General features: G+C 46.3%; 1 protein-coding gene across 2 annotated transcripts; it reads right to left on the bottom strand.

Moving 5' to 3' along the window:
• Window positions 1–1,455: 1,455 nt before the first annotated feature.
• HORMAD2 (HORMA domain containing 2) lies at window positions 1,456–25,831 on the bottom strand. Of its 2 annotated transcripts, none has more exons than XM_014894778.2 (14): window positions 25,769–25,831; window positions 24,604–24,662; window positions 23,163–23,247; window positions 22,256–22,400; window positions 20,658–20,721; window positions 19,660–19,696; window positions 18,372–18,392; window positions 17,655–17,672; window positions 16,310–16,377; window positions 13,228–13,379; window positions 12,398–12,651; window positions 12,139–12,247; window positions 10,711–10,775; window positions 1,456–1,783 (listed from the first exon to the last, which is right to left on the bottom strand). In XM_014894778.2, the coding sequence occupies exons 3-14, from the start codon at window positions 23,205–23,207 to the stop codon at window positions 1,667–1,669; spliced, it is 1,095 nt and encodes a 364-aa protein (XP_014750264.2). In that variant the 5' UTR covers window positions 23,208–23,247; window positions 24,604–24,662; window positions 25,769–25,831; the 3' UTR covers window positions 1,456–1,666. The 2 variants fall into 2 exon arrangements, with proteins under 2 accessions (XP_014750264.2, XP_088032031.1); XM_088175905.1 differs by lacking the exon at window positions 1,456–1,783 and adding an exon at window positions 5,581–8,306.
• Between the last annotated feature and the right edge of the window lie 85 nt (window positions 25,832–25,916).

The raw sequence follows: 25,916 nt of genomic DNA, 5'->3' as shown, positions 1-25,916 counted from the left end.
AACTTAGTGGGGGAAAAAAAATCAGACGCTTACAGCGGCACTTCATCACCACTTGTTTTACTTCTAACCAAGCCTGAAATGAAAATGACTAAAAGTCATTACCGTAAAATAGCTGATTAGAACCCAATGTGAACTGAGACAGTGAGTCCTGGCCCTGGCTATGAGACCAGGGCATGGTGGGGCCAGCGAAGGCGTGTGTTGGCTTGGCGGTGGCTGTGTGTGCACTTTCACTGGGGAACAGGACACTTGGCATCCTCCAGTCTGCACCAGGCAGGCTGATGTGCCCCTAACCCTTGGGAATCACAGGAGAGGAGGGAGATCACCTTGCTGGAACAGCCATAATCACATCCATGATTCACTCTCACCTCTGTGTGTGACCCAACAGCAGGACAGGGCTCTGGGTGCAGTCAGGGCTGCAGGAATGTGGCTCTCAGAGTCCAGCAGTGCCAGGGCAGAGCTGTGAGGTGACAGCAGGCCCACGTGCACAGCCTGGCTCACTCGTCGATGTGCAGCCCTGAGAGCAAACATTGTTACAAAACCCAGGCAGGAGGAAAGTTTCTAGCTGGCTCTGGCATGTGAACAAACTGGCTTATTAGGCCACAGGTGCAAAAATGAGAACATGGAGTGAAAGTGAGGATAAAATGGAGAATTCCTGTGTTCTGCAAGTTTTGTGAAATAGGTATCAGGTCATGGGACCTACCAGACACTGTGGGGGGCTCAGGGACAGGCAGGGGTCTGTTTGCTATGGGCCAAGGGGGGACAGCTGGATTTCAACTCAGGATTTTCAACTTTCTGGCCAAGCAAAGTCAAAGCAGAAGGGAGATGCATCAATCCCATCTCCTGGCAGCTTTAGGCAAGGAAAGATCACTGTTCCAGCAGCCTTGATGTCTGCAGCCAGTCTTGGAAACTGCCACAGCAGATGACAGCTCCAGACTCTATGGATCACATACCTGTCATGTGTTGTTCCTGCATTTGCAGCCCCCAGGTACCTTTCTCCCAGCTAGTTCTAAACTGGGTCTATTGCAACACAATTTGTATCACACAACTGCTGAGCCCCATGGCACACAGTGGGGTGCTGTTTTTTTTACAAGCTGATAATACAGTCATGGCAACAATACTTGCAGAGTCAAAAGAAAAACCTAAACATCCAGCACCAGCAGAAAATGTGTACAGATTAGTTTATCTCTGCACTCAGTAGAGATAAGACCCCTTCTTTGAAAAAAAAATCTAAGTTCCGGAAACAGCAGAAAGGATGAAGTTAAGCACAATGTGGTGGATCATGAGACATGCTGGCTGCTGGCATTGATACCTCAGGGTTCATCTGTAAATAGTGCCATTAAATAAGGGTGACAGAGTGGCACAGGACAGTGCAGCCCCAGAAGAGGGGATTTATCCAGTGAGGGGCACGGGGTGTGAGGGAAAGAGGCAGAAAGAAGCACGCAGACACCATCGATGTGGAATGATAAACCCTCAACTTAAGAACATCAAACAAGTGCAGCTGGTTGACAATGCTGTGACAGTTCTGGCATTGCTGTCTCTTGGCAATCCAGAGTTTTCATGAGACAAATAAACATGCAGAAATACACATGGGATGGGGAAGAGTTAAACATTGGTCTGTACAAGTCAGATGACAATGCAAACTCACACCTTCCAGATGTATTGTGTGTCAGAACGAACATAATTTCCTGCCGTTCAGAAGCAGCTTCTTTGGTTCACTGACCTTCCTTTTCTTCTCGGGTCCTATTACCTCTTCCTGGCTGAAGGCAAGGTTCAGGAGGTTTATCTGTAAGAACCATCAGAAACAGGGATCATTCTCACTGGGCATGCTCCTGCAACATGAGTTAAAAAGCACAGCTTCCAAAAGTGTCATGTGTGTGCCTGGATCCTCTTGGCTTTGCTCGGTGTGATCCTGTTCTCCAGAAAAGCAATTAGGCAAGGAATCAAAACTGGAGTACTGGATGGAGCTGGGAATGTAAGAGTTGTGCAAGCAACAGGTTCAGCTTTAGGGACAGGGACTGGGTTTGGTGGCAAAGGGACAGGACCCATGACCCCATCACTGACAGAAAATAGCAGGAGCAAGGAGATCTTTGAGGAATATAATAGCTGATATGGCGTTTCTTTCTCCACCAACCTCAGATAATCATAACATATGGAAAAGAAGGGGGTACTTAGGTCAAATTTGTGCTCATAGCCTTTCAGGAGAAGACACAGAATCCCTCTGTTTGTACACCAGGGAACTCAGTGTGAGCTCGTCAATCTCAGGCTTCAAAACTACCTGTGAGTCTGTGAAAAATAACTAAGACAAGAGAGCTTTTTTCCAAAAGGCTTAACTTCCCTCTGGAATGACACAAACCTCTCCCAGAAATACTCTGAGCCTGCAGACCAAGAGGTTAAAAAACACAGATAAATATATGTGGGAATATAAGTGAGTCAATGGAACAGACACTTCAGACAGACCACAGGGAGGTGGACAGCCAGGACGACAGCTGAAGTGTTGGCTGTGCCAGGGGACAAACTCACTTATCCTCCTTATCAAGTCACATATTTGCATTTCTACAATAATAATCCAGAGCTGCTGAGAGCAACGTGTGCTGTCGCCCACCCAGAAGGGACAAAGCACAGTCTGGCAGTGTGGCCCCTCTCACTGGAGCTGAGCTGAGGGGACACACCACAGCACAGAGCTTCTCCAAAACAAAGTTCACTGGGATGACAGCGAGGTGAATGGAGAGGGAAAGGAGTGCTAAGAGAATTCCTGCTTCAGACAGGAGTACCTCCCTCTAGTGTCGCTGCAAGGCACGAGGAACCCCGGAACTGCAGCAGGGGAAGCACAAGGAGTTAATAAAGAGCTGTTCCAGAACACATCCTGGGGATGAGCACAAGGTCTCCAGATTACAAGATGTGGTCATTATAGAATTCCCCGCTCACGTCACCAAGGCTTGCTTTCCATCTGACCTTGGAATGAGGCTTCGGCAATCTCTGCATAGCAATGGGCTTTCTAATGTGTGAAATAGCTCTGATTAGGGATTAACAGCAAAAGACTTTGAAGCAGCCTCACTTCGCCTCTCTATCGTGTTTCAAATTGTTTTTCTTCCCTCCTCTTCATTATGAGCAATACAATGTTGCTTAATGCAAAAGTACAATTTCCTTTCCTTAAAAACAGAAAAAATAAGCAAGTGCCAAAGTGGGCTGGGCAGGCTCTCCCTCATCCTGCACACTTAGGCTGACAGAGCTTTCCAAGGCTGCCCAAGGTGTTTGCTTGAGGACAGAGCCATGAGTGGCTTTGTGTTACAGCTTCTCACCTAATACTCAGCTGCTTCAACTCTCATTTTTGGTAGCTATTTACCTTCCTCTCCCTGCCATAATTTTAACCCATTTGATTCCTTTTTTTTTTTTTAAGTGAAGGGCCCAGAGGAGGAAATGCTCCATCCAAAACCTCTGCAGTGCTAACACAGCTGCAGGGTTTGTACCCTGTCCTGCTGGCCACACCACAAAGCAGGGGCACAATTCCCAGTCTCCCAGCCCCATCACCTGGATGAGGCAGCTCTCCTTCTGTTTTAGCCTAAACCTAGCTAGAGCTGGTGCTTTCATTTCTTCTACTGAGGAATGGATCTCCCACAGCCCAGAAAGGTACTCAGTGAAGGTTCTGTCCCTTTGCTATTCCTCCAGAATTCTCTGCATGGATGGGATACTTGTGAGGTGAAGAAACAGCCACGATGAGCAGCTGCTTGCACTCCAGCTCCCCCCAGTTCTCCTGCCCTTCACCACAGTCAGCATGAGCACCTCACAGGAACCTGAGATGAGGACTGAAAACATCTAAGGAAGCCATGAAGGGCTCTAGAGAAGCACTATTCACCCATGCAATGAATCAGATGTCAACAGTGAGAGGTATTTCACTGAAGCCAACGTGTCCTGGCCTGTCCCTGCCCAAGCTCACGTAGGAGCTCGGAGCCAGGAACAGACCCCAAGTCCAACTTCAGCTCCCATCCTTAACCAAACACTCCAGCTTCTTCCTCAGAAAAGCTTCCCTAAAGGGGATTAAGTCAGATCCAATATGTGCTTATTTGACTTGAAGCAGAAAGTAAACCTCTTCAACGGCGTGGTGAGAAGCAGGAAATCCCTCCCATTGATTAAACATACAATCAAAGCCTCCAGAAGTTCATTAATTCTAATCTTTCCCATGTACTGGGATGGTTCACTTGAATAACTGATGTCAGAGCTTGGGCTCTAAGAATGTTGCTTTTCCTCTCACACAACTTCAGTCCCATGGATGAGCAGGGTGCTATAAAAGCAGGTAGGACAAGGTGCAGCCCCTTGCACCCTCACCCTTTTTAAAACGGGACCATGCTGATAGGTGGGACAATCCCAGAGCAAGTAGCAAAGGCAGCAGCAGCTCCATGACCTCCTGACTTTGAGTCCAAGGCAGAGTTCAGGGTCTGGGTCACACCATGAACACACAGTGAGTTTGAATCTCCTGTTTTACTACGTGTAGAAAAGCAATATTTTGCCGCAGGAGTTTTCCTGTAGAACTACAGCTAACTTGTGAATCATACAAGTGTTACTAATTTCTGGCATAAAACTCACAGGACAGCTGCACGTTGTCTGGAGAAGATATCAGGCTAAAAATAGATTAGACTTAGATTAAAGCCTTCCCAAGACAGACTGGTGCACGAAACAGAGTGAGCAGACCACAGCCACACTGCTATTCTTAGATAGACACAATCAGGACCCAGTTTTGTGCTCTGCAATTTGCAATCCCCAGTATCCCCACATATTCTGGCCGAAAATTCCCAGTATAAATTGAAGAAAATTTACAGCTCTCCTGCTATGCCCTTTGCTTCCCAAGGCATCCTATGCAGAACAGCTAAAATTGCACAAGAGCATTCAGCTGTGTCCCTTTTTGTCCCTGGTCTGCCCCATGCTGGGATTTGGCACTTGGCAAATTTTATGCCCTCAGAAGAGTTCTCTTTGTCCAGGACACGGAGGGTTTTGTTTGGTACCTTGTAACTATCCCCAGAAATTCACAAGCACATGAATGTCAAAAGAAGTGCGGTTCCATCGAGCAAGCTGGAAGAATAAGGGCTGAGATAAAAGATTGAGCTGCTGAAATAAGGCAGAGCAACCCTCAGGTGTCAGGACAACACAGTTTGTGCAGCGACTCTCATCATCAGGGATGTTAATCAGAATGACCTGAGGCATCCTGTGATTTCAGCTGCAGCTACCACTGACTCAACAGCACAGCAAACTCTTGTCACTTCCAAACATCAGCCCAGTGACTCTTCAGATTGGTCCCCTACGACCAAATTCCTGCCTGCTCACTGACAGCTGGCTGCTCCGTGCTCCAAAGCACAGCAAAAACCCAGGGTCACAGGACACATCATGGTGTCAGTGAAAGGATGAGAGGAGATGGACATGGGCTGAAATGACAAAATCAGAGATTCCCAGAATGGTTTGTGTTGGATCTTAAAGCTCATCTCATTCCACTCCCCTGTCATGAGCAGGGACACTTTCCACCAGCCCAGGATGCTTCACACCCCATCTAACCTGGCCTTGAGCACTTCCAGGGAGACACAAGAAATTCCATTTAAACATAAGGACGAATTTTTTATTTTTTCACTGTGAGAGCAACCGAGTAGTGATGAAGTAGTCATTCAGGGAGGTTGTGGAGCCTCCTTCCTTGGAGACATTCACCACCTGAGAGGACAAGGTCCTGAGGAACATTCCCCCTTTCCCTGTGCTCTGAGCAGGTTGGCCCTGCTGATGCTGGCAGCTGCACAGGGGTGGTTCTGTGGTTAAACCCCAGCACTGGGCTCCCATCAGTTTCCCGTGCCATGGTCACACTGACATCAGTGGAACCCATCCTGATTTCCATCTGTGAGGAGGATCACGCTGGTTGCTGTGAAAGCCAACTTATGCAGGTGGAACAATGGAACATCCTCAGTGCGGTGCTGCTGTGGAAACCATGCCACCACATCACTGACTATCACCAGTCCTCTTCCTTTTCCTCAGCTCCTGATAAAACCCTTGTCATTCAGTGCCACTCTTTTGTCTCACATCCCGTTCTGCACCTTGGTGTCTTGTAGCTTTTAAAAGATTAATGAACAGATCTTTCCAGAGTATTACTATAAAAAGCTTCAAAAATTCCTGTTAGAAGATAAAATTATCAATATCTCTCCTGCTAATTTCCTCAAGGGCCCTCAGTTACACTGTCCACTTCCATGATGAACATTATTATTGCTGGATCACAATCACTTCCCAGAATCCTAATTCCAACTCTGTAACCGAGGGGGAAAAGACAATGCACTCTCCTTCTGTCTCCTAGGCTGCTACCCAGCAGCCCCTCATGGGATATTAGATGTGTCCAACCTTAACTTATGTGGATTTCTCCAGAGGGTCTGGCTGTTAGGATGCATGGCATGAACACATGGAATGGCAGCCAGCACAGAAGAGCCAAGTCTTCCTACAGATGTCCCTGTGGGAGTTGCCAGGGAATCTGAGGGTGCAAGGGTTAAATCTCCCTGGATCTGTGGGGTGACAGGCTCACCTCTGCATGCAGAGATCACTGTTTCCTGCATGCTCAATAGGGATAACTCATGGAAGGGATGAATGGCCCCAAGATACAGCTAAGGATCTGACGTGAACTGAGAGAAGCCAGGAATTTCCTGACCTCCCTGTCTCACTCCTCCCAGCATGGCCTGAGCTCAAAGGAAGGAGAGGCAAGCTCATTTCTGAATCTTTCTCTTTTCATTCTGGGTCTGTGTAGCTTCAGCTGGTTTGGAGGAGAAAATGTTCTGGGAACTTCTCATCAGATACAGCTCTCTTGATAGACAGACAGAGATAAACCTTGCTGCTTTTTTTCTCTTCTGCAAAAGTTCAAGATAATGACATTGCCACAGAAAAATGCTTTCCTATTGCTCTGCACATGGCAGGTTTCATCCTTCAACGGCCTTCTGTCATGGCACTTGTGAACGTGGTTTGCCTGGGAAAAATCAGACAACAAAGGTCTTGATCTCCAAGCTGTTATTCTGCAGTTGAACACACTTGTGCTGACCTTCACTGCCAGAAAGAAGCTGTGTACAACACTGCAGCTCAGCAGGGCACAGGAACTGTGGAATGGTTTGGGCTGGAAGAGATCTTAAAGCTTATCTCATTCCACCCCCTGCCATGGGCAGGGACATCTTCTACTATCCCAGGCTGCTCCAAGCCCCGATGTCCAACCTGGCCTCGGACACTTCCAGGGATCATGGGGCAGCCACAGCTGCTCTGGGCACCTGCCTAGCCTCAGAGGGAACCGTTTCTCCCTAATATCCCATCTAACCCAGCCCTCTGGCTGTGGGAAGCCATTGCCCCATGTCCTTTCCCTTCAGGCCTTTATTCCAAGAGCCTCTCCAGCTTTCTTGGTGTTCCTTTGGGCACTGGCTGGGGCTCTGAGGTCTCTATCAGGGTAACTGACACTGATCCCTGGCACACCAGACAGGCATTACTGCATCATCCATGAAAGTCCCTGTCCCTTGGAGAAAGCACATGGCCAGGTAGCCAAGTCTTCTGCACAAGGAGCAGCAGCTGGAGGCCAGACAGACTGTCCTCTGAGGTCTAAAGCAGCCCTGATTCACAACACTTAGGTATGAACCTCTCTCCAGACATTTCAGTTGCAGACAGCTCCCATCAGGAGAGCTGATCCACATGGCAGGAGCCTGCCTACAGCAGGCAGTGAATCCCAGAGCCAAATCCCTGAGCCATCACCGATCCCACTGGGATGCCCATACAATGCCAAGTGTCAACACATTCCCTCATGTCCCACAGCAGTCTACAAGCACAGCCAGCCCAGCAGCAGTGTCTGGCAGCAACTGATGAAGCCAGAAACTTGGGAGGCAGAGCTGCCTGGTGCTGTGCTGATACAGCCACACCATTCCCAGCTCAGGGAGAGCCAGGGCTCCCTGCATGGCTGCCTCACTGCACAGTGAGACTGTGCTCCAAGGACCACCCCAGAACTTCAGCCCACAGCTTCCTGATGGGAGATAAATGCCTGCAGAGGCGTTCACATGGTCAGATTTTACTCATCTTCTAGTTCTGTTTCATTCCAAACTCATTCCACTGCAACATGTTTGCTTACACGAAGACAAAGCTGACCAAAATCAATTTTCAGGACAAGGACATTAAAGGATGTTTTTTACAAGAGGATAGAGGAGTTTGCTGAAGAACTTAGAAGTTATCCCAAGTTCAGTGCAGGATGTCATTCTCATCAGCAGATTTCCAGAAGTTAAACTAATGGGCAGCAATTCTCTATTTTCCCCAACTCTTCACAGCTCCTAAAATGCCAGTGGAAAGAAGGAAGATGCACAAAGTTAGCACAGGAGGACAAACCCTTGGCTGATGCAATCAGAAGACTCCTGAAGCCAGGAGAGGTGAGCTACTTTACATGCTGGTGCCTAACTCTGGATGATTAAGTGCAGAGATGCTCTGCTGGGAAAGGGCAATCTCTCATTTGATCCTGAGAATCATCAATCATGAGATGGCAGATAAGAAGCCAGTGAAGTACATGGAAATTTTTCCCCAACTTGCAAAGCTCTCTGTCAGAGACTCTCTGTGACCACTCCTAAAGGCCAGTTCCAGTTCTCACCAGGCAGGAAGAGCTGCTTCTCTTTTGGCAGATCCACATCCTTTCCCTCTCCCATGTCGATTAGACAAAAATAAGCCTTTAATACTTTCATTCCTGGTTTTCCTGAAGAGCTCTAGGTCAGCAAGATAATGACCAATAAACTGAATTCCAGTTTTTATTTTTGGTAACCAAGCAATCAGAAGGATCCACTCCAGCTGAAGAGCAGAAATGTGCTCACCCACATTTCCAAAAGCAACTTGTGACTCTGGGTAATGGTTTCGAACTCAGAACTTCTTGAATATCAAATCCTTGTGTAGACAGCAATTTTCTGCAACACTCCAAATTGTTCCAGTTAGTTCAGAAAATTTTAGCATTCCCAGCCCAGCCCAAGAGCTGGAAAACACTATTAATAGTGTCTGGATGGCAACAAGGTGCTCATATTCACACCCCACCAGGTCTGCTCCTCCCCATCTCACCTATACCTGACCCCGTCAGACAACACCTAACTCAGACTTCCCATCCACCCCAGCTTCTCCTCATTTTTCAGGACAAACTTCACCCACCAACTTGGCTTCCTTATTCACATGGAATACACAATGGTCATTTGTTTTAACCACTTCCTTCTGAAAAGAAGGGAAAGTCCGTCTCATACGGAAAAGAGTGTCAAATTTTTATTAGTGCAGGCTTTACAGTGATGATTCTAACTACTGGCTTGACTTTGTTTTTCCCTAAACTGGGTGAAATATTAGCCAGCTTCTAAGCTATGAGGTTTTAAAAATAGCATCAAAGAATACATTAAGAAAAGAATCTCCCAGGGCTTGGGATTTTTTTTTTTTTTAAAGTCTTTGGAAACACATGATGGATAAAGTGATTCTTCCATTTTTCAGCAACTAATGCTGTTTCCACCACCTTCAGACACTCTCACTCCTGCTACTGAATTCTAATGAAATGCACATGCTGAGAGAGGTGTCTGGTGCTCTGCTGGCCATCGTGACAGCCCCAAAAGAAGGTCAGAGCATGAATCAGTGGGACAACCATGAGTCGCAAACAAAAAAGGCTCCTGTTTTCACAGACGACAGAATAAACAATGATCAGAGGGAAAGCGGAGGATGTGACACGGAAAAAAAAATGTGGTTAAAGTTTGAAAAATACCAGCCTAGGCACACAAGTTCACTTCTAAGATCCAGAGTCAAGGCAAATACCTCGCAGATGCCTTTAGAATGACAGGGTGAGTTGCAGTCTGCAGTTGCTGTCTGGGTTAGACACCCCGGGATTCTTTTCAACAAAGGCGGGGAAAATTTTAGTAGCAATTTCCTACTCTCGTTAAGTTATCCTGTAAAGATGCAGTTTCTGACCATTCAAGTTCACATGATTCTCAGCTAATTTGAATGGGAGGAGGATCAAGTGGCAAGTCTGGTGGTATTCAGAGATTTGCCATGTCACTGAACAAACCTCTGCACATGCCCATGAGTTTGGGCTCTGACGGTGACTCAGGGTTTGGCTGGGCAGCCTTCAGGGTGGGATTAATTTTTTACTTATCTAAAACAACCTACCTGGTCTATCCTAATTCTTTGGGTTGCCCCAACAACCATCAAAAAAGAGATCAGTACCTCCAGGGGATAATTCTTCCTACTCCAGAGGGTTAACCAAAAAGGGATAGGATTCATTAGGTACCTGTGACTCACACGTAAAGAAAGTCTGGAAGCAAGAGGGGAGAAGTGAAGACCATATTAGGGAAAAAATACACCCTTCAAACCTAAAATAGGGTGGTGATTTCAGACCCTTAATCCAAAACCACCCACAGGTAAATGAGCCTGGCTGGGACAGAGATAGGCTTAGTCTGTGTGTGTTACTCACAGGTACCAACTCCAGAGAACAGAATCAAGTTCTGGTACTGGGTGGAGAAAATAAACCTGATCTTGGAAAACTTCTTCCCAAATGCTTCCAGTTTATGTTTACATCCCTCTGCTACTCTGTAGCCTCCATGTGTCGTGACCCTGCACAATAAATCCACTGAAGTTAGTGAATTTTGTGTCATGTTTGATGATGCAATGATCCATGGCAGTGAATTCCTCCATGTCTGGAGTATCTCAGAGCCACTAAAGCTTCCTCACCTCCTGACATGCCCTTGAGCAAGGCATCCCATCCGTCTGCTTTATTCCCCTCTTCTTCTTGCTACCTGCAAGCCAAACAGCAAAGCAAAATGAGCTGCAAAGTGCTTAATTTAAAAAAAAAAAAATCTGGAAGCGTGACTAAACCACTGAGGCAAAAATGCCATGCAATTGTGAAAGCTTTGCTCTCAGACACTGCCAGCAGTGGCAGTTTATTCCTAGAAAGAGAGATTTCAGCATAAAGTGTCATCTGAACATCAGCTTGCAGCAGCTCTATCAATTATAATCCCCCTCTTAACCTGGATCTAAGAAAACAAAGCTTATGTCTAGACATGCCCTAAGTGTGAGGGGTGGGGGAAAGGAGGGGAGATTCTCCCCTGGTTAATATTTATTAACCTTTCAGACAGTTTCAATAAAATTTGAGGGGGTGTCCAAAGTGCCCCGGTTTCATGAGATCAGGCAATTGTTCAGAGTTGGAGGATCCTGTTAAAAATCTCCAGAGCAACAAAAGTGGCAGGATGAGTTAATTCCTTATTAGTCATCAGGGAATCTGCAGGAGAAAGACCTGCAAAGGTGATTTCACAGGCAGGGAAGCTGCAGTAGGATAAACAGCAATCCCAGGAATGCTATTTACCATTTTGTCACTAGATGGTATTGTTCCACAGGCAATATCCCAGAGCCTCGAAGGTCAAACACGGCAAGGTATAGCAGAGGCTGGATTGATTAAAGGCACAGAAAAGGCTTTTTTTCCTCATGTACTTTCATGTATATTTTCCCACATGGACGTTATTAGCAAAAGTCAAATTGTAACAGCTAAAGGAAAAGAGCTTTGTTTAAAAGGGAGATAATGTAACGTGGAGTTACATGGAGATAATGTAACCCAGTTTTGATGAGCAGGGCATTTCCTCCATATCTCAAAAAAACTGCAGAGATAAAGAGGTGCAAAGATATTGACACAAAATTAAATGTTTCTGTTAACAAACCAAGCATAATCAACCAGCCCTTTGTTACAGTTCAGTCTGATCTGACACAAAATTGAAACAGCCTGACAAACTCTGCTCATCCAAAACCTAAATATTAGAGAATCACAGAATCATGGAATGGGCTGGATGGGAAGGGACCTTAAAACGAATCCAGTGCCATCCCTGCCATGAGCAAGGACACCTCCCACTGTCCCAGGCTGCTCCAAGCCCCAATGTCCAACCTGGCCTTGGACACTGCCAGGGATCCAGGGGCAGCCACAGCTGCTCTGGGCACCCTGTGCCAGGACCTGCCCACCCTCACAGGGAATAATTTTTGCCTTTAATATCTCAAATAACCTACTGTTATTAACAGAACTGAAAGACTTTACCCAGAACACTGTGTGGAGTAGATTATGCTGGGATACAATCAGGAACAGAAATTCCTTCAGTTTTGAAACTGGGCATTTACCTGTATCTTCAAGGCAAGAAGAAGATGCTTCTGTTTTCCTGCCTGGATGGATGTCACTTTTGTCCCCTTCATGCTCATTTGAATCTGCTCTGACAGGGCAAGAGTGATTCTGTAAAGCAAATGATGTTTTGTCTTAATAATATAACCTAAAAAATACACCCAGGTGGCAAATCCATGAAGAAAATGCTTCTTCTAAAGAGGTTTTTGCTAGATAAATGCTATTCTTCCAGTGAGAATCAAATAGTGCTATTTTCTATACCTTTGTGGTCTCCTCCTCCTCCTCTTCCTCACAGTCCAGCCCTTGGTGGGAGATCTCAGTAGGGCCATTCTTCTGGATCAGGTTGCTGTCAGCCTTCCTCACCCTCTTCTTCTCAGTTGTCACTCTGACTTTTATGAAGTGGAAGTTAGTGGAGACTGAGCCCACTTTCAGGTTGACAGGATCTCCAGCAAACAAGAGGTCACCAGGGCTGCCATCTTCCTTGAAGCCAGGGGGCTGGTAATCCTTGGGAGTGACTGCACAGGGAGAGGGAATCCCATGAGGTCAGGGAAACTGAGTCCCAGCTCTCCTTAGTCTGATTTAGAAAGAAAATGATGAACCAGCTTCGAGTAATATTGACTACTAAAAATATTCCAGGTTGTTTTGTTGGGTTGGTTTTTTTTTAGGGGGGAGGAAGGGACAGAACGCAAAGGGTAAAATGAACTGACCAAATGTTATCAGGGAACTCAAAGAAAAAATTATTTTAGGATGCTGAGATATCATTAAAGTGCTGGAGCAAAACCTGACATTGCTTGTTCCTTAAGAAAACAAAGTAAAAAACAAAACAAAACAAAAAACAAACCCGAGGGAAGAAGGATTTCTCCCTCTCACACCATACAGCTGTACTTCTTATACAGATTTCAAACCTTTCCTAAAAACATCTGCTATCCCTGTGCATCAGGAAGATTTACTGTGTTACACCATTTCTCAGTGCTATCAGCCAAGAGCGTCTCCCATCTCACATTTTCTATGCTCTATTTTATTCACAGGGCTCACGTTTATTACAGAGATGATGGAATTCTTCCCCAAGGCACACACTGCTCCCCACTTACCATCGTTGTAGTAGAGGAGTTTCATGCTCAGGGTGATGTCATTGGGCAGTGGCCCGAGGTCCTGCATGAGCAGGTACAGGGTCCTGAGCAGGAGCCTGCTGGCCTGTTTGACATCCTTGCTGCACAGCCCAGCCACAAACTCCCCGTGGTTGCTACAATCAGAAGAAGAATAATGGATTTGTTATTCTCAGTCATGAATATTCACGATCCAATTACACACACAGAGCACCCACTGACTTGTCTGAAATCACCAGTGACAAAGCTACAATGTCTTTATGTCATCTCCAGATAAACAGGGAAGTGAAACAGGCTCCGGGGATGGGGTGGCATCCGCAGAACACCTGCTCCAAACTCAGAGGCCTGGCATTTACATTTGAACAGACTTCGGAGCTGGGGCAACCATTATACAAATGTCATGACTCACTTGTTTGAACATGATTAAATTGGATCAAAGGACCATAAAACAAGTGCCTTTCACCTAAGCAATTTCAGGAACGAGAGGAATGAGTTGAGGATCCCATCTAAAGCCGATTCATCACAGGGGTTATTTTCAAGTCCATTCTGCACTTTTTGAAGAGAAGTGAATTGCATGTTCTCACTCAATTCCATGTAAGAAAAAGCAGCTCAGAGGCACATTCTTCAGCAGTGACGAAGGGGCATTCCCCTCACCTCCTTCACCCATCCAAATGTCACTGGCTGCTCCAAGCCAGCAGTTCAGACAGAGACCCATGGGTGACATGAGTGGGATGAATGGCACTCCAGAGGAGTTTGTTCCTCTTTGATTAAAACGGAGGTAAATGAGATGAGCAACTGAGAGCAGTCAGCTAACTTCAGACAGAGCAGATGAATCACTGTGTGACTAAGGGACCTGAACTTTGCTAGCTTTCAATGAGAAGGGGTCATAAAGATGTGTAGCTCCTTCATTACATCTTTGGAAGATCCCTGACACTACACATAGGCTGGAGGGTGTCCAACACAATCACCCCAAATTGCATCAAAAGTAGTAAAAAAGTAACCCAAGAATATTCCAGAGTAAACCTGACTGACTGAACCTCAGAAAGGAACAAATTAAGACTGATTGCCCCTTCCAGTTGAACTTCTTTGGGTCATTAAAATGGGGTGGCTGTGGAACAGCTTGATTTTCCAAGGTATGGGATCACAGCATCATTTAGGTTGGAAAGGATCTCTAAGATGATGAAGTCCAAACTCTGTGGTATTACGTGGTCCTCAATTAAATCCTGCATGTTCAGAAGTGTAGAGTGAGAGGGAAATGCTGGCAGTGCCTAAGGTGGAATATCCATCACCTTTGCAAACTGTGGGATTAGCAGACCAGAAATGGCAAAAGGAAAGTTCATAAGAAAAAAAGAAATGAGATGTCCATAGGAATTAACAGGCCAAGCATTGCTTCAATATGGGAATAACACTGAGAATTTGATGCAGGAGGGAGTCAAAAAGCAGAAGGAACTGAACCTTGGAAGCAGTGGTATCCATGGCAAGGAATTCCCCCAAAATCCATCTAAAACAGGGCAAGGACTATTTAGGAGAAAATTTTCCCTTACCCCTTGGATGTGATGCTGCAGCCTCACAAAACATCTCTCTCAGAGTGATTAACTCCAAGTTTGCACAGGACAACAACTGCTGCAGGTGTAAAAGGCAGCATTATCAGCTGAAGGAGTTGATAGCAAAGATGACAATTCCCTGATGTGTGCCAGAACTCTGGATTATTAAAGACTGCCAGGACATGCATGTGCCTGCCACAGCACTGCCAATCCCCAAGGAAACAGCCATGGAATTCAGTGCCATGGGCTCTGGAGCCTCAGAACACATCCAAATATGACAGGAAGGTGGCTTGGCCTCTCCCTGGAATGGACACCCAAGCTCCATGTGGGGACTGCCCTTATTTCTAGGAATTAATGAGTAAGGTTGATTAAAACCCCAAAGTACTCAAGGAGTATCTGTCATCTTTCAAATCTCAAATCTCCTCTTCCCCTCAGTGTGAGGACAATGGACAGCAGCTTTGAAGCAGAAATGGAGGCACAGCCAAAAAAGTCATTCCAGAGATAATTCAGATTTGTCCAAAAGAAAATAATTTTGTGTTATGGTACAAATTATTTGGATGTGTTTAGAGAAAGAGCAGCTAAAGGCACACTCGAGGAGTTCTAGGGAGGAGCTTCCTGAGGAGCACACAAGACAGCAGAGCTCTCTTGCTGTCCAGGCAGGTTCCAAGATCCATCTTTCACCAGTGGAAACTGCAGAACAAAGTAAAAACAGGTTAATTATTTTTCTTCACTTTGGTTATAGCTAATGGCCTTTCACAGTATCTATCTGAAGCTCCACAGGATTATGGCCTACTAAACACAGCTTTAAATATCTAACAGAGAGTGCCAAAAAGAGGCAAAAAGCTGCTACTTCCTGCCACATGTTTTGCACCATCAGCTCAGGCATCCTAAGTGAAAGTTCTCTCAGGTCACCCACGCAGGGCTGCTCAAGCAGAACACACATGCAAATGCTCAAGGGAAAAAAAAAATCCTAGGCACAGGATCATGGTGAAAGAGCTCAAACCTGAGCAAGCTTCATGGCAAAGCATGAGACTGTGTGGTGGAAGTGCAAGAACACTTGCTGCTAGCTGAGACAGCAGCAAGCTCAACAGCTGGGCTGGTTTCTGCATGGCCTCCCTGATGAGGCACCATTTCTGTCAACTGTCCTTGGCTCAGGTGTGCTTTGAGGGCCTCATGGTGCTGTGTAAGAGCATTTCAGCTCATCCTCCCAGCAGTTCATACCCTGTAAGGTGAATATACTCAACTCTGATGGTATTTACAGCTGCTTAATGACTTGGACCTGCTCAAATCACAGAATCACAGGATTGTTTGGGCTGGCATGACCTTAAAGCTTATCTTGTTCTACCCACTGCCATAAACACAGACACCTTCCACCAAATCAGGCTCCTCCATCCAACCTGGCTTTGGACATTTCCAGGGATGGGGAGTCCACAACCTCTCTGGGCAATCATAAAGTGCAGCTTTTTAATGCTTCAAGAACAGAGTTTTTAGTGTAACACTGAGAAATCAACCCAAATCCTTACCTGCTGATGTCCATCTGGGGCACCTTCTTTTTGTACTTGAATTTGAATTGATACAGTTCAGTGACTGTCTAGAGATGTAACAAGAGAGAGGAGAAGCAGAAATGGATCACTTTGAGAAATAAGATGTGTCCCGAGCTTGGAGACTCCTTCCACACTCTCTGCCACAGCACAGCATTCATTTAGTGACATGCAGACAATTTTAACTCTATTATTGCTTGCACAGGTTTTCCCAAATTCTCTTATCAGCCACATCTTACCTGGCACTGAAAGAATCACAACAAAATTACAAACTTTCTGCCTCCTCCGTGGGCCTGGCTCTCCAACTTCAGTTTCTAGCAAGGCTCCAGAGCTGGCCAATCCTCCCAGTGTCCCTTGCTAAAGGAAAACTGGGAAGCTGCCACAGGTGACCAGTGTCACCAGGAAGCCTGGCCCCGTGCTCTACATGGGGACAAGGGCCTGGAGGACTCTTCCCACAGGGAAAACCAAACAATATTGCATGGGGAAAAGTTGCTGAATTTCATTGGTCTCGGAGTTTTTTTGAGGTAGACAAAGATAGTGGATAATTTTCCATTTAAATGAATTAGAGAATAAAACAATTAGGAAGAACAGACAGCTTTCCCCCAAGAGAAAGGGTCTATTGTACACCAATTCCATGCCTATAATGCACTTTTTCCGGAGACAATGAGGTCGATTAGCAGAAGCTGGGCTGAACTCTTAACTCTGAGCCTTCCTTGCAAATCCCAGCCTTGGCATGGCTCAGCTCCTGCTCTGTCCCCAGACTCTGAGGTGCCACGCAGCAGAACTGGAACCAGGTTCAGATGCAGAGGGTCTGAAGCTGTTCTCAGATCTCGAGCATGGATGGATGGATGGATGCAGACCCTCACTCCTGGATCACACCCCCCAGATGAAACCAAACAGAAACACAGAGAGGCCAAGGAGAGGCACTACACAACACATCCATCCAGGTCCGATGGGATTCCTGATTTCTGTCCTACACCTCTCTGCATGACAAACCAGCTCTTTTTATCAGGGCTAAAAAAGGTGGTTTGCAAATGAGTAATGTTGAACTTCCCATTTTTTCTCTTTGGGAAACTAAAACAAAACTGTGAACATGCCCATTAGTTGTCTGCTAACAGCCCTGCCTGAGGCCCCGGTGGGCCCTCAGCCGGTGTTTGATCACAATGCAGCTCACTGAGCTGGCACTCTGGAGTGTCACACAGGAACAGAAATGGGGTCACCAAGGAGCTGTGTCAGGGTAGGACTTAAGCCTCCACTCCACTCTGAATACAAATGTACTCACCCATGCCTTCAGCTGCCTCAAAGATTAATTAAGACTCTTTCTTACCTCGGGATTGGTGTAAATCTGTTACAAGAAAGCACAGTGAGGGCATTCTCCCTGGGACAACTCGAACCAGTGACTAACAAGGATATTTACAGTTTACAGCAGAGACTGTGCTATCTTTAGTGTGGGATCAGAGAAAGGAACGAGTGAGAAAAAGCCTTCCTCTATCAGCAGTCAATACTTACCACTTCAAAGACAGGTAGAAGACATTCATGTGTTCAATATTGGGGGAAATGAGGTTAACTCCCATTCCAGCCCTCACAGGCAGCTATTGATGCCTGGGATTTAACAGCTCAGATGATGCACAGAGTAGATGGTGAGCAAAGCTCCTGGAGCTTTGCAGGGGGCTGGGGCCAACAGCTGCCTATGCAACCACCAGTGAGTGGTTTCTCCAGGATCAGATTAATAAGAAGGAGTCTTCTACAGGGGGAAATGGAGATGACATGGCAGCTTCCATGACAGGAATCACATGCAAGGGCCTCTCAGAGTTTAAGAACACAAATAAGGCCTCAGTCAGAAGTCTGACATGATGACAAAAACATTCCCATGCAGCCTTGAACTCCACATTTACTGTATCTAATAAAGGTCACAGCTCTATTAAAAATCACACACATTTTGGCTTCTCCTTAAAAAAGGCACAAAGGGGTTGACACAACCTTGACTCTGTATCTCTTTCAAGCAGGGAGGAGAGAGAAAACCACTTTGTATTCATTTACTTACTGCAAGGACGGCCACATGTAGCTAAGGAGGGAAAATCAAAACAAAACACAAAATCAACATCTAACCTTAGTGAGCAAGGAAAAGCAAATCTTATCAAACTCCCACTGCCTACACAGGGAGAAGGAGTAGATACACTCAACAAACCAGGAGTTAAAACCCTTTTTGCAGATTCTTCCCAGCACAGCATCAGCAACACCTAGTGGCCAGTTCGCCCGGCTTCACTCACAATTTCCCAAAAAACAACTCCATGTTCAGTAATCTTCCTTAGGACTCCTTTCAAACAAATCCCTAAATACTGATTTTAAACTCTTTACAAGAGCACCCATTCCTCCTGAAGGTTAATATTTGCTTTCTGCTAGGAAATTCCCCAAAAGTATTCAATTTATGCTCTATCAAGGAATTGCATATGGGACTGCCCTTAAAAACAATCTTAAAACATGCATTAAATCCCTCAGTTCTTCCTTAATCCTTGTCAAACAATTAATTTATATCTCTCATAAATAACAAAGGACTAAATACCTCCTAGAGCTGTCAGCAAGCACTAAACTGTGTTCACACCACTGTCAATTATTTTGTGTACACTGACAGTTGTACTTATGTCTGAGAAACACTCAGATCATCAGTGCCAGAATGACCAGTGCTCCACCTGGTCTGGAGCAGCTGGGCTGGTGAACTGTGCTGACAACAGAGGACAGCAACTGATGCTTTTTCCTGCGCAGAGCAGTTTTTATGTGAGAATCTGCAAGGAATGTGAGCATTTGCTAGCTGGTTTTGTCCTGGAAGCAGTTACATACCTTGTTGGGTGAATTAAGGGGGAAAACAAAAGGATGAATTCTGAGCCTGAGAGAAAAGCCAGGAGGGTTAGAGAAGATGAGATGAAGGGGAAAGATCAGGGAAAAGGAGATGAAAGACAGCAGAAGCACAGAACCTCTCAAGAAAAGACAGGCAGGAGATCCAGATCTCAGCTCTGCCTGGCAGGGTCCCTATCAGACATAAGAGAACACAAATGCAGAACACAGGATTAAGGGAAATCCATTGCAGGCTGCAAATTGGTTCCCACACCATGGACAGGAGAGCCCAGAGAAAGCGGACAGCATTTGAGCTCAAGGTATAAAATCCCAAATCTCGTACTCAGGGCAGGGTCTTTCCCCTGTCCCACAGCTGTAAAGGTTGTTGTGTGCATCAAAGACCATAATAGAAATACAGCAGGAATGGAAGGGTAGTTTTGTCCTTACTTCATGATGAAATAGGACACTCCATTAAAAAGTGAAGAAAAAAACCCACTTACATACTGCTTCTCCAAAGCATCAAAACAACCTTGAATCCTGCCAGGGGAAAAAACATGTTAGTACTAACCAGCAATATTTATCTCCTGATCTGTAAACACATTCATTACATGAGGGTTAAAGGGCATTTTTTTCTGGAACTAGGTCAACACAACCAACAACAATTTGGGGCTTGTGAAGTCCTTTTCAGGTCAGTCCTGAAGGCACCATCGTTCTTTCTGCATCTGTGCATTGTTTATACTTCTGGGGCATTATCCTGTCAGCCCAGAGCCTGCTTGAATCCTGACAAAGACAAGGATTGGAGGAAAAAAGGCTGGCTCTGAGTGTGTCCCTGCTCAGTGCTCTGTTCCAGTTCCCCAGCCAGAGCTCTGATGGCTTTTTTCCCATCAGCCTTGTACAGAGCTCAGCTCAATCTGAACATGTCTGGTCTTGTAAATCTTTGTTATCTGATGCAGAGTTTACAGCAATGGATTTTCTAAAAGTAGTATATATTATTTGAAGCAGCAATGGCCAGATATTTACTCTTGGAGTCAAAGGATGTGCAGCAAAGTATCTCCTTAGCCCATCAGGGACAGTTTTTCTGCTTGTTGGGAACATGCCAACTGTGAAATACATCCTGAAGAAAACTGTGGGGTTCTTAGAGAGGGAGATAAAATATTGTACATATTGAAAAACAAGTGCAAGAATCCCTGTCAAAGTGAAACTAGAAAAGACTAAACACAACAGAGAGGATCTTTACACTCTCTCTGCACCTCTGCTGTGTGTGCTCTGGGGCCTGACCATGACCTCACTGCAGCCCACACTTCCATAGACCTTGAACTCACATGATCTCAGGCACTAATTCTGTCCTGCTTACATGGGGGCTAAGAACCTCCAGCTGCAGTGGGAGCTCCCCTGGCACCAGGGCACGATGTTTTCCAGTTCAGGAAGAAGAAGAATGCAGGGGCAGATGTTTCCTACTCAGCACAATCTTGTCTTGGTTTCACTGTTACTCACTTACCACTTGACTATCTGCAATGATCCCAGACAGCTTTTATCTTCTCGGAGAATTTTTAGACAGAGGTCTGCAAAACCAGATTTAGCACATAGTTACAATCCTTATCACAGCTCTTGGGCAAACACTGAAACTAAGCCAGACCATCCTCCCTTTTTTGGATAAAATTTTTATCTGAAGGTCTTTCCTGTGCGGAAATGTTGGGTTTCCACCGAGTCCCAGGTGGGCTGACACAAGCTTATTGCTGGGTTTGCAAATGTCAGAGCTTTCCTTAGAAGCCTTGGGCTCTCCCAGAAGGGATGGAGTTACAGCTTTATTACAGAACACCAGCAGCTTCATCCTCTCCTCCACTCTATCCTCAACCATTCCCTAACACCTTCTCTTCTGCATTCAGACTTCATCAGCATCCATGTGAAGTGATGTCCCACTGACTGTGCCCACAAGAAACTTTCTGTGAAGCCTTTCCACACAGCTCCTTCTACCTGTGCTTCCAGGCATTCAGAACGGCAAAAGGCACACCTGTCCTACAGGTGAAAATGGGGATTAATACCATCTTAGGATTCAACCAAGGGGCCTTTAAAGACATGAGCAGGCCAGATACTAATACCCCTTATCAAAAAGGCACTAGACAGATCTGACTTTTGACCAGTGGCTTTTCAGGGTTAGGGGATCAAGAACCAATTTGAGATTTCTATGGCCTCAAGCAAATCTACAAAGTACATGTGAATGTGTTTCAGGGCAACAACACAGAAATGGGCTGGAATGCATGGAAACATTTCATGCTTCGAATGATCATAAAGACGTTCATGAATCAAAGCATCACTAATTCTTGGGATTGTGCGACAAGAGTTTGGATCTGAAAGTTCTTTTTTTTTCCCTTAAAAAGTTCTGATTCCCAAAGCACATATGAGATAGTTTTCATGGGGAAAAAAAAAACAACAAATCCCAACAATGAAACTGTTTTGAACTGAAGGAAGGATAATTTAGATTGGACCTAAGTAAGGTTTTACAATGAGGGTGGTAAAACAAGGGCACAGGCTGCCCAGAGAAGTGGGAGCTCCATTCCTGGAAATATTCAGGGGCAGGTTGGATGGGGCTTGGAGCAACCTGGTCTACTGGAAAGTGTCCCTGCCCATGGCAGGGGGTTGGACTTGATGGTCTTTAAAAGGTCCCATCCAACCCAAACTATTCTACAATTCTATGAAAACTGACAAATCTAATTCCAGCCTCCCAAAGAAAACTAAAAATGTGAATCTCATGGGTTCAAAGATCCAAAAGAAAAGAAAACATTCCAATAAGAGTAAATTTTTTAAATTGTCTGAGTTTGAAGTCACTCTCCTGGCTCTGAGACCTGATTCATGGAGCTGGCAATGCCAAGGAATGACTAAACCAAGAGGAACACCAACAGAGAAGCCAGGAGCTCAAGGTTGCCTTCCATGCTCTCTATCAGATATTCTGTCTGCACTCAGACTTGAGAAGATTTGAGAAATTTGTAGACAACTCCCACCCAAAGTGAATTCACACATATGCACAGCCAGAAGATAACATGTAAGGTAAAACACAGCTAGTAGAAAGAAGCCCTGAGCACAGACTGCAGGAGTTACCATCCAGATAGCGAGTGCCATAGGAGCTCTCTGGGAACAGCCCCCTCATGTAGGTTATGCAGGACACTGAGATGGCCAGCAGCCTTTTCACCAGCACCAGGGACTGCTGCTCTGTGGTGATGCTCTCAGGGAACAGCACTGCTTCCTGCAAAAGCACGGCAACATCACAAATAGCAGCTTCTTAAGGGTAACATGGATTATATTTAGAAACAAGGCTCAGCAGGTGGGAGGAGGGGAACTCAAATGTAATTTTAAGGTTTTTCTGGTGTTTAAGGAGGGAAGATTCATGTCTGAGGTGGGTGGATTAAATGATTTAAGGGTAGAAATCAATAGATCTGACATCATTACTCAGATGCAGAGTGCACTGGTTGGATGTGCCCTCCCCTTTATCACATTCCCACCTCCTCTACTGCACTAATGCTGGCACTTAACAGACAGCCACCCCTCTAAAAAATGTGTACAGTTTTAACTGTGGAGTCACACGAGCACCAGGGCTGGTGTGGCAACCACTGCTGTACCAAAGGCTGCTGTTTTGAGCTCTGACAGCAGCCTGAGTTGCCAACAGAGCGATTTTAAATCCAAGCTGTAAAACAGCACCTGGAGCTACAGTAAATACACTCTGTGTGATGCCAACATGAACAATGCAGTGGACACTGCACTAAATTTAGTTCTTCCATTACTTTATTACCGTTCTTCCTGCTAATAAAGCTCTGTGCACACCTAATGAGCCCACATTTATCGAGTCAAATCATGTCAGAGCCCCACACTGCCTCTCCCTGAATTGGAATTAATCCAACTAAGAACAGTGCAGACCAGAGAAAGTGTTCCCACCTCCACAGACACAGGAGTGCCAGGTCCCAAACCGAGAGCTAAGATTGTCTGCACCACCATATTTTAATTTTTTTACCTTAGAGGACTTTTTCTTTTGCTTGAGTAGCTGCTGAGCAGCCATCCTGTGTTTCAAAGACCTGCCTTCCACTTGTAACTAAACCCTGAAAAATAAAGAAGGTATGAGAACGTAGAAAACACTTTAATATAGATGAGAAATAGCAGTAACTGTAAGAATGAGATTCCTCAGAGTATGAAAGCTAATTGCCAGGCAGGACAGGTAAAGCAAAGCAAATCAAGGGTACTCCATGGCACTGAGCCTGCAGAGCATGAAAACTCCTGCTCACTAGTAAATGATCAATAGTGTTTGAAATTCAGGGCCACAGCTGCACCTGGTGTCAGTCGGTGCCACTTCAGAATGCATTTCTCATATTCCAAACCACAAACGCTAATTCCTACAACCATTAGAAAGTGTGAAAGGGGAATGTGAAAGAACTGGAGGTCTGCCAATAGCAGTTAATATTTTAGCAAGGGTAAGCAGGAAATGTGCTAACATCACTTTTGGCCAGAATAAGGGAATGATTCTTCTGGGACACCTTGAAAGGTATTAAAAAAAAAAAGAAAAAATAAAACGGGAGAGTCCAAATTGTTTCAGTTAGACAAGCGTGGATTGAAGACGAAAATACTAATTTTACCAGAATGGAGAGCTGATTGATACAGGCAATAATGTTGGACATTCCATGTTTCTCACTTGAGTGAGGTGCTTGATTTAGCACCATCTGACAATTCTGATTAAAAATTTCCATTAGCTGGAATTAACAAGGCCTGTGTTAACTGGTTTGAAAAATGACTTGCTGGGAGATCTTCACATCTCATTGTAAATGGAGGATGTTAATGAAAGGAAACACCATGAACGGGTCCCAGAGGGACACTGCCATGTCCACAGCCAGTCGACTTCCCCAGTAACCATTAAAGTAATAATACCACAAACACTTCGGGCTGATTTAACTCCTGACCTAATGCAGCCTTTTATCAACTCAGCTGATCCAACCTTGTTCTGCATTTGCACCTTTTGTGCTTTTTTTTTTTTTTTCCTATGGAAGCCTCATTTCCATTTGTTGGCAGTCATTAAGACGTGTTGATTGGAACATGGTGACAGCTTTTATGCTAAATTTAGAGCTTCATTTAGTAATGAGGACAGATTACAGCTATAAAAGTATATTTAAACAAATACACACCTGCAAAATTTTTAACGTGTTAAATATTTTAGCAAAGTAGCTTTTTTTTTCACCCAGGCACTGTGAACAGGACTGGAATGCAATCAAAGCAGACAAAGGTGTTGTAATTACAACGTGATGTTATTAACTACATAAAGCTGATTCAGGTGACATAAAGATGTAAGAAAACACGTTTTATAAACCATTCCACATTTATATTAATTTACTGAGGAGGAAACACCACCTAGACCAAGCTGACCCGTTATGGCCCAGCTGTTCAGGTACAAGACTGGCATCACTCACCAGGGCTGCAAGGACAGAAGCTGCCCTGGAACTCCAACACTCCCCCACTCTGCAGCCACCTTATCAAAGAATATCAGCAAATTAGTATTAAAAAGTAAAAAAGTAAAAAAAGTCACCCTCAGGAACCCACTGCTCCCCGACACCCTCAGCCCTGCACCCCTCACTCCGCCCTTTGTGCCTGATGTTGGAAAGGTGAGGCACCACAGCCCGTAAAGAAACAGCCACGGCTCCAAAGATGGGTTTACTCTTTTTTTTGGGGGGAGGTTCCTGGGGGGTTCCATGAGTAGAAGCGCAGGCCCGGCCGGGTCCTGCCCCTCGCACAGCAGCACCGTGAGGCACCAGGAGGAGCCCTTGAGACCCGGGGGGGCGGCGGGGCTGAGGCGCGGCAGCCGCGAGGCGCTGCGGGACCCCCGAGGCACGGGAGAAGCCCCAGAGGCAGAGGGGGTCTCTCGTGGGGAGCGAGAGGGACTCCCTGAGGCACTTGGGGTCGTCTGAGGCGCTGGGAAGCGGCAGAGGTACAGAGGGGCTCCCTGAGCTACTCGGGGTACCCTGAGGTGCGGAGGAAGCCGCAGAAGCAGAGAGGGGCTCCCTGAGGGCACCTGGTGTCCTTTGAGGTACCTGGGGTCCCCTGAAGTGCATGGGATGCCGCAGAGGCAGAAAGAAAGGGGCTCCCTTGGGGAGAGGGAGAGGCTCCCTGACGTACTTGGGATCCCTGAGGTGCACAGAGCTCCCCTGAGGCGCTGGGAAGCGGCAGAGGTAGAGAGAGGCTCCCTGAGGTACTCGGGGTCCCCTGAGGTGCGCGGGAAGCCCCAGAGGCAGAGAGGGGTCCCCTGAGGTACCTGGGGTCCCCAGAGGCAGAGAGGGGCTCCCGTGGGGAGTGAGAGGGGTCCCCTGAGGCAGAGAGGGGCTCCCTGAGGTGCGCGGAGCTCCCCTGAGGCGCTGGGAAGCGCTGTGAGGTACGGGCGGTGTTCCTGAGACACTGAGGGGGTCCCTCAGGAGCTCCGAGCCCCCTGAGGCGCCATGGGGCCCTGGAAGGAGCTCCATGAGGAGCCCACGAAAGACAGCGCAGGAATCCTCCTGAGGCGTGGGAGACTCTAGGGCGCTGAGGGCTCCGCTGGGGCGCTGGGGCTCAGCCTGCCCCAGTCCGGCCGGGCTCCCTCCGTACCTGCACGTCCACGCCAGGCTCCGCGGGCTCCTTTGGCCGCGGCACCTCCCGCCCCCCGGGCCTGGGCGGTGCTGAGGGCGGGCGGAGGTGGAGGCGGCCCAACCCTGGAGGCGGAGACTTGACCCTGCCCCGCGCCTGACCCTGTTCC

This window comes from Sturnus vulgaris, chromosome 19 (assembly GCF_052056855.1).
Source record: "Sturnus vulgaris isolate bStuVul1 chromosome 19, bStuVul1.hap1, whole genome shotgun sequence".
Classification (NCBI taxonomy): Eukaryota; Metazoa; Chordata; class Aves; order Passeriformes; family Sturnidae; genus Sturnus; species Sturnus vulgaris.
The sequence above is the reverse complement of the archived record's forward strand: the minus strand, read 5'-3'. Positions and strand labels throughout refer to the sequence as shown.

Excerpts from the sequence above, each read along its gene's own strand:
- HORMAD2 (XM_014894778.2), bottom strand. The coding sequence starts at position 23,207 with ATGGCTGCTCAGCAGCTACTCAAGCAAAAGAAAAAGTCCTCTAAG. Across the intron at positions 19,697-20,657 it reads TCATTGCAGATAGTCAAGTG|GATTCAAGGTTGTTTTGATG; the intron begins GTAAGTGAGTAA and ends TTCCCCTGGCAG. Across the intron at positions 18,393-19,659 it reads ATGCTTTGGAGAAGCAGTAT|CTACATGTGGCCGTCCTTGC; the intron begins GTAAGTGGGTTT and ends TTCCCTCCTTAG.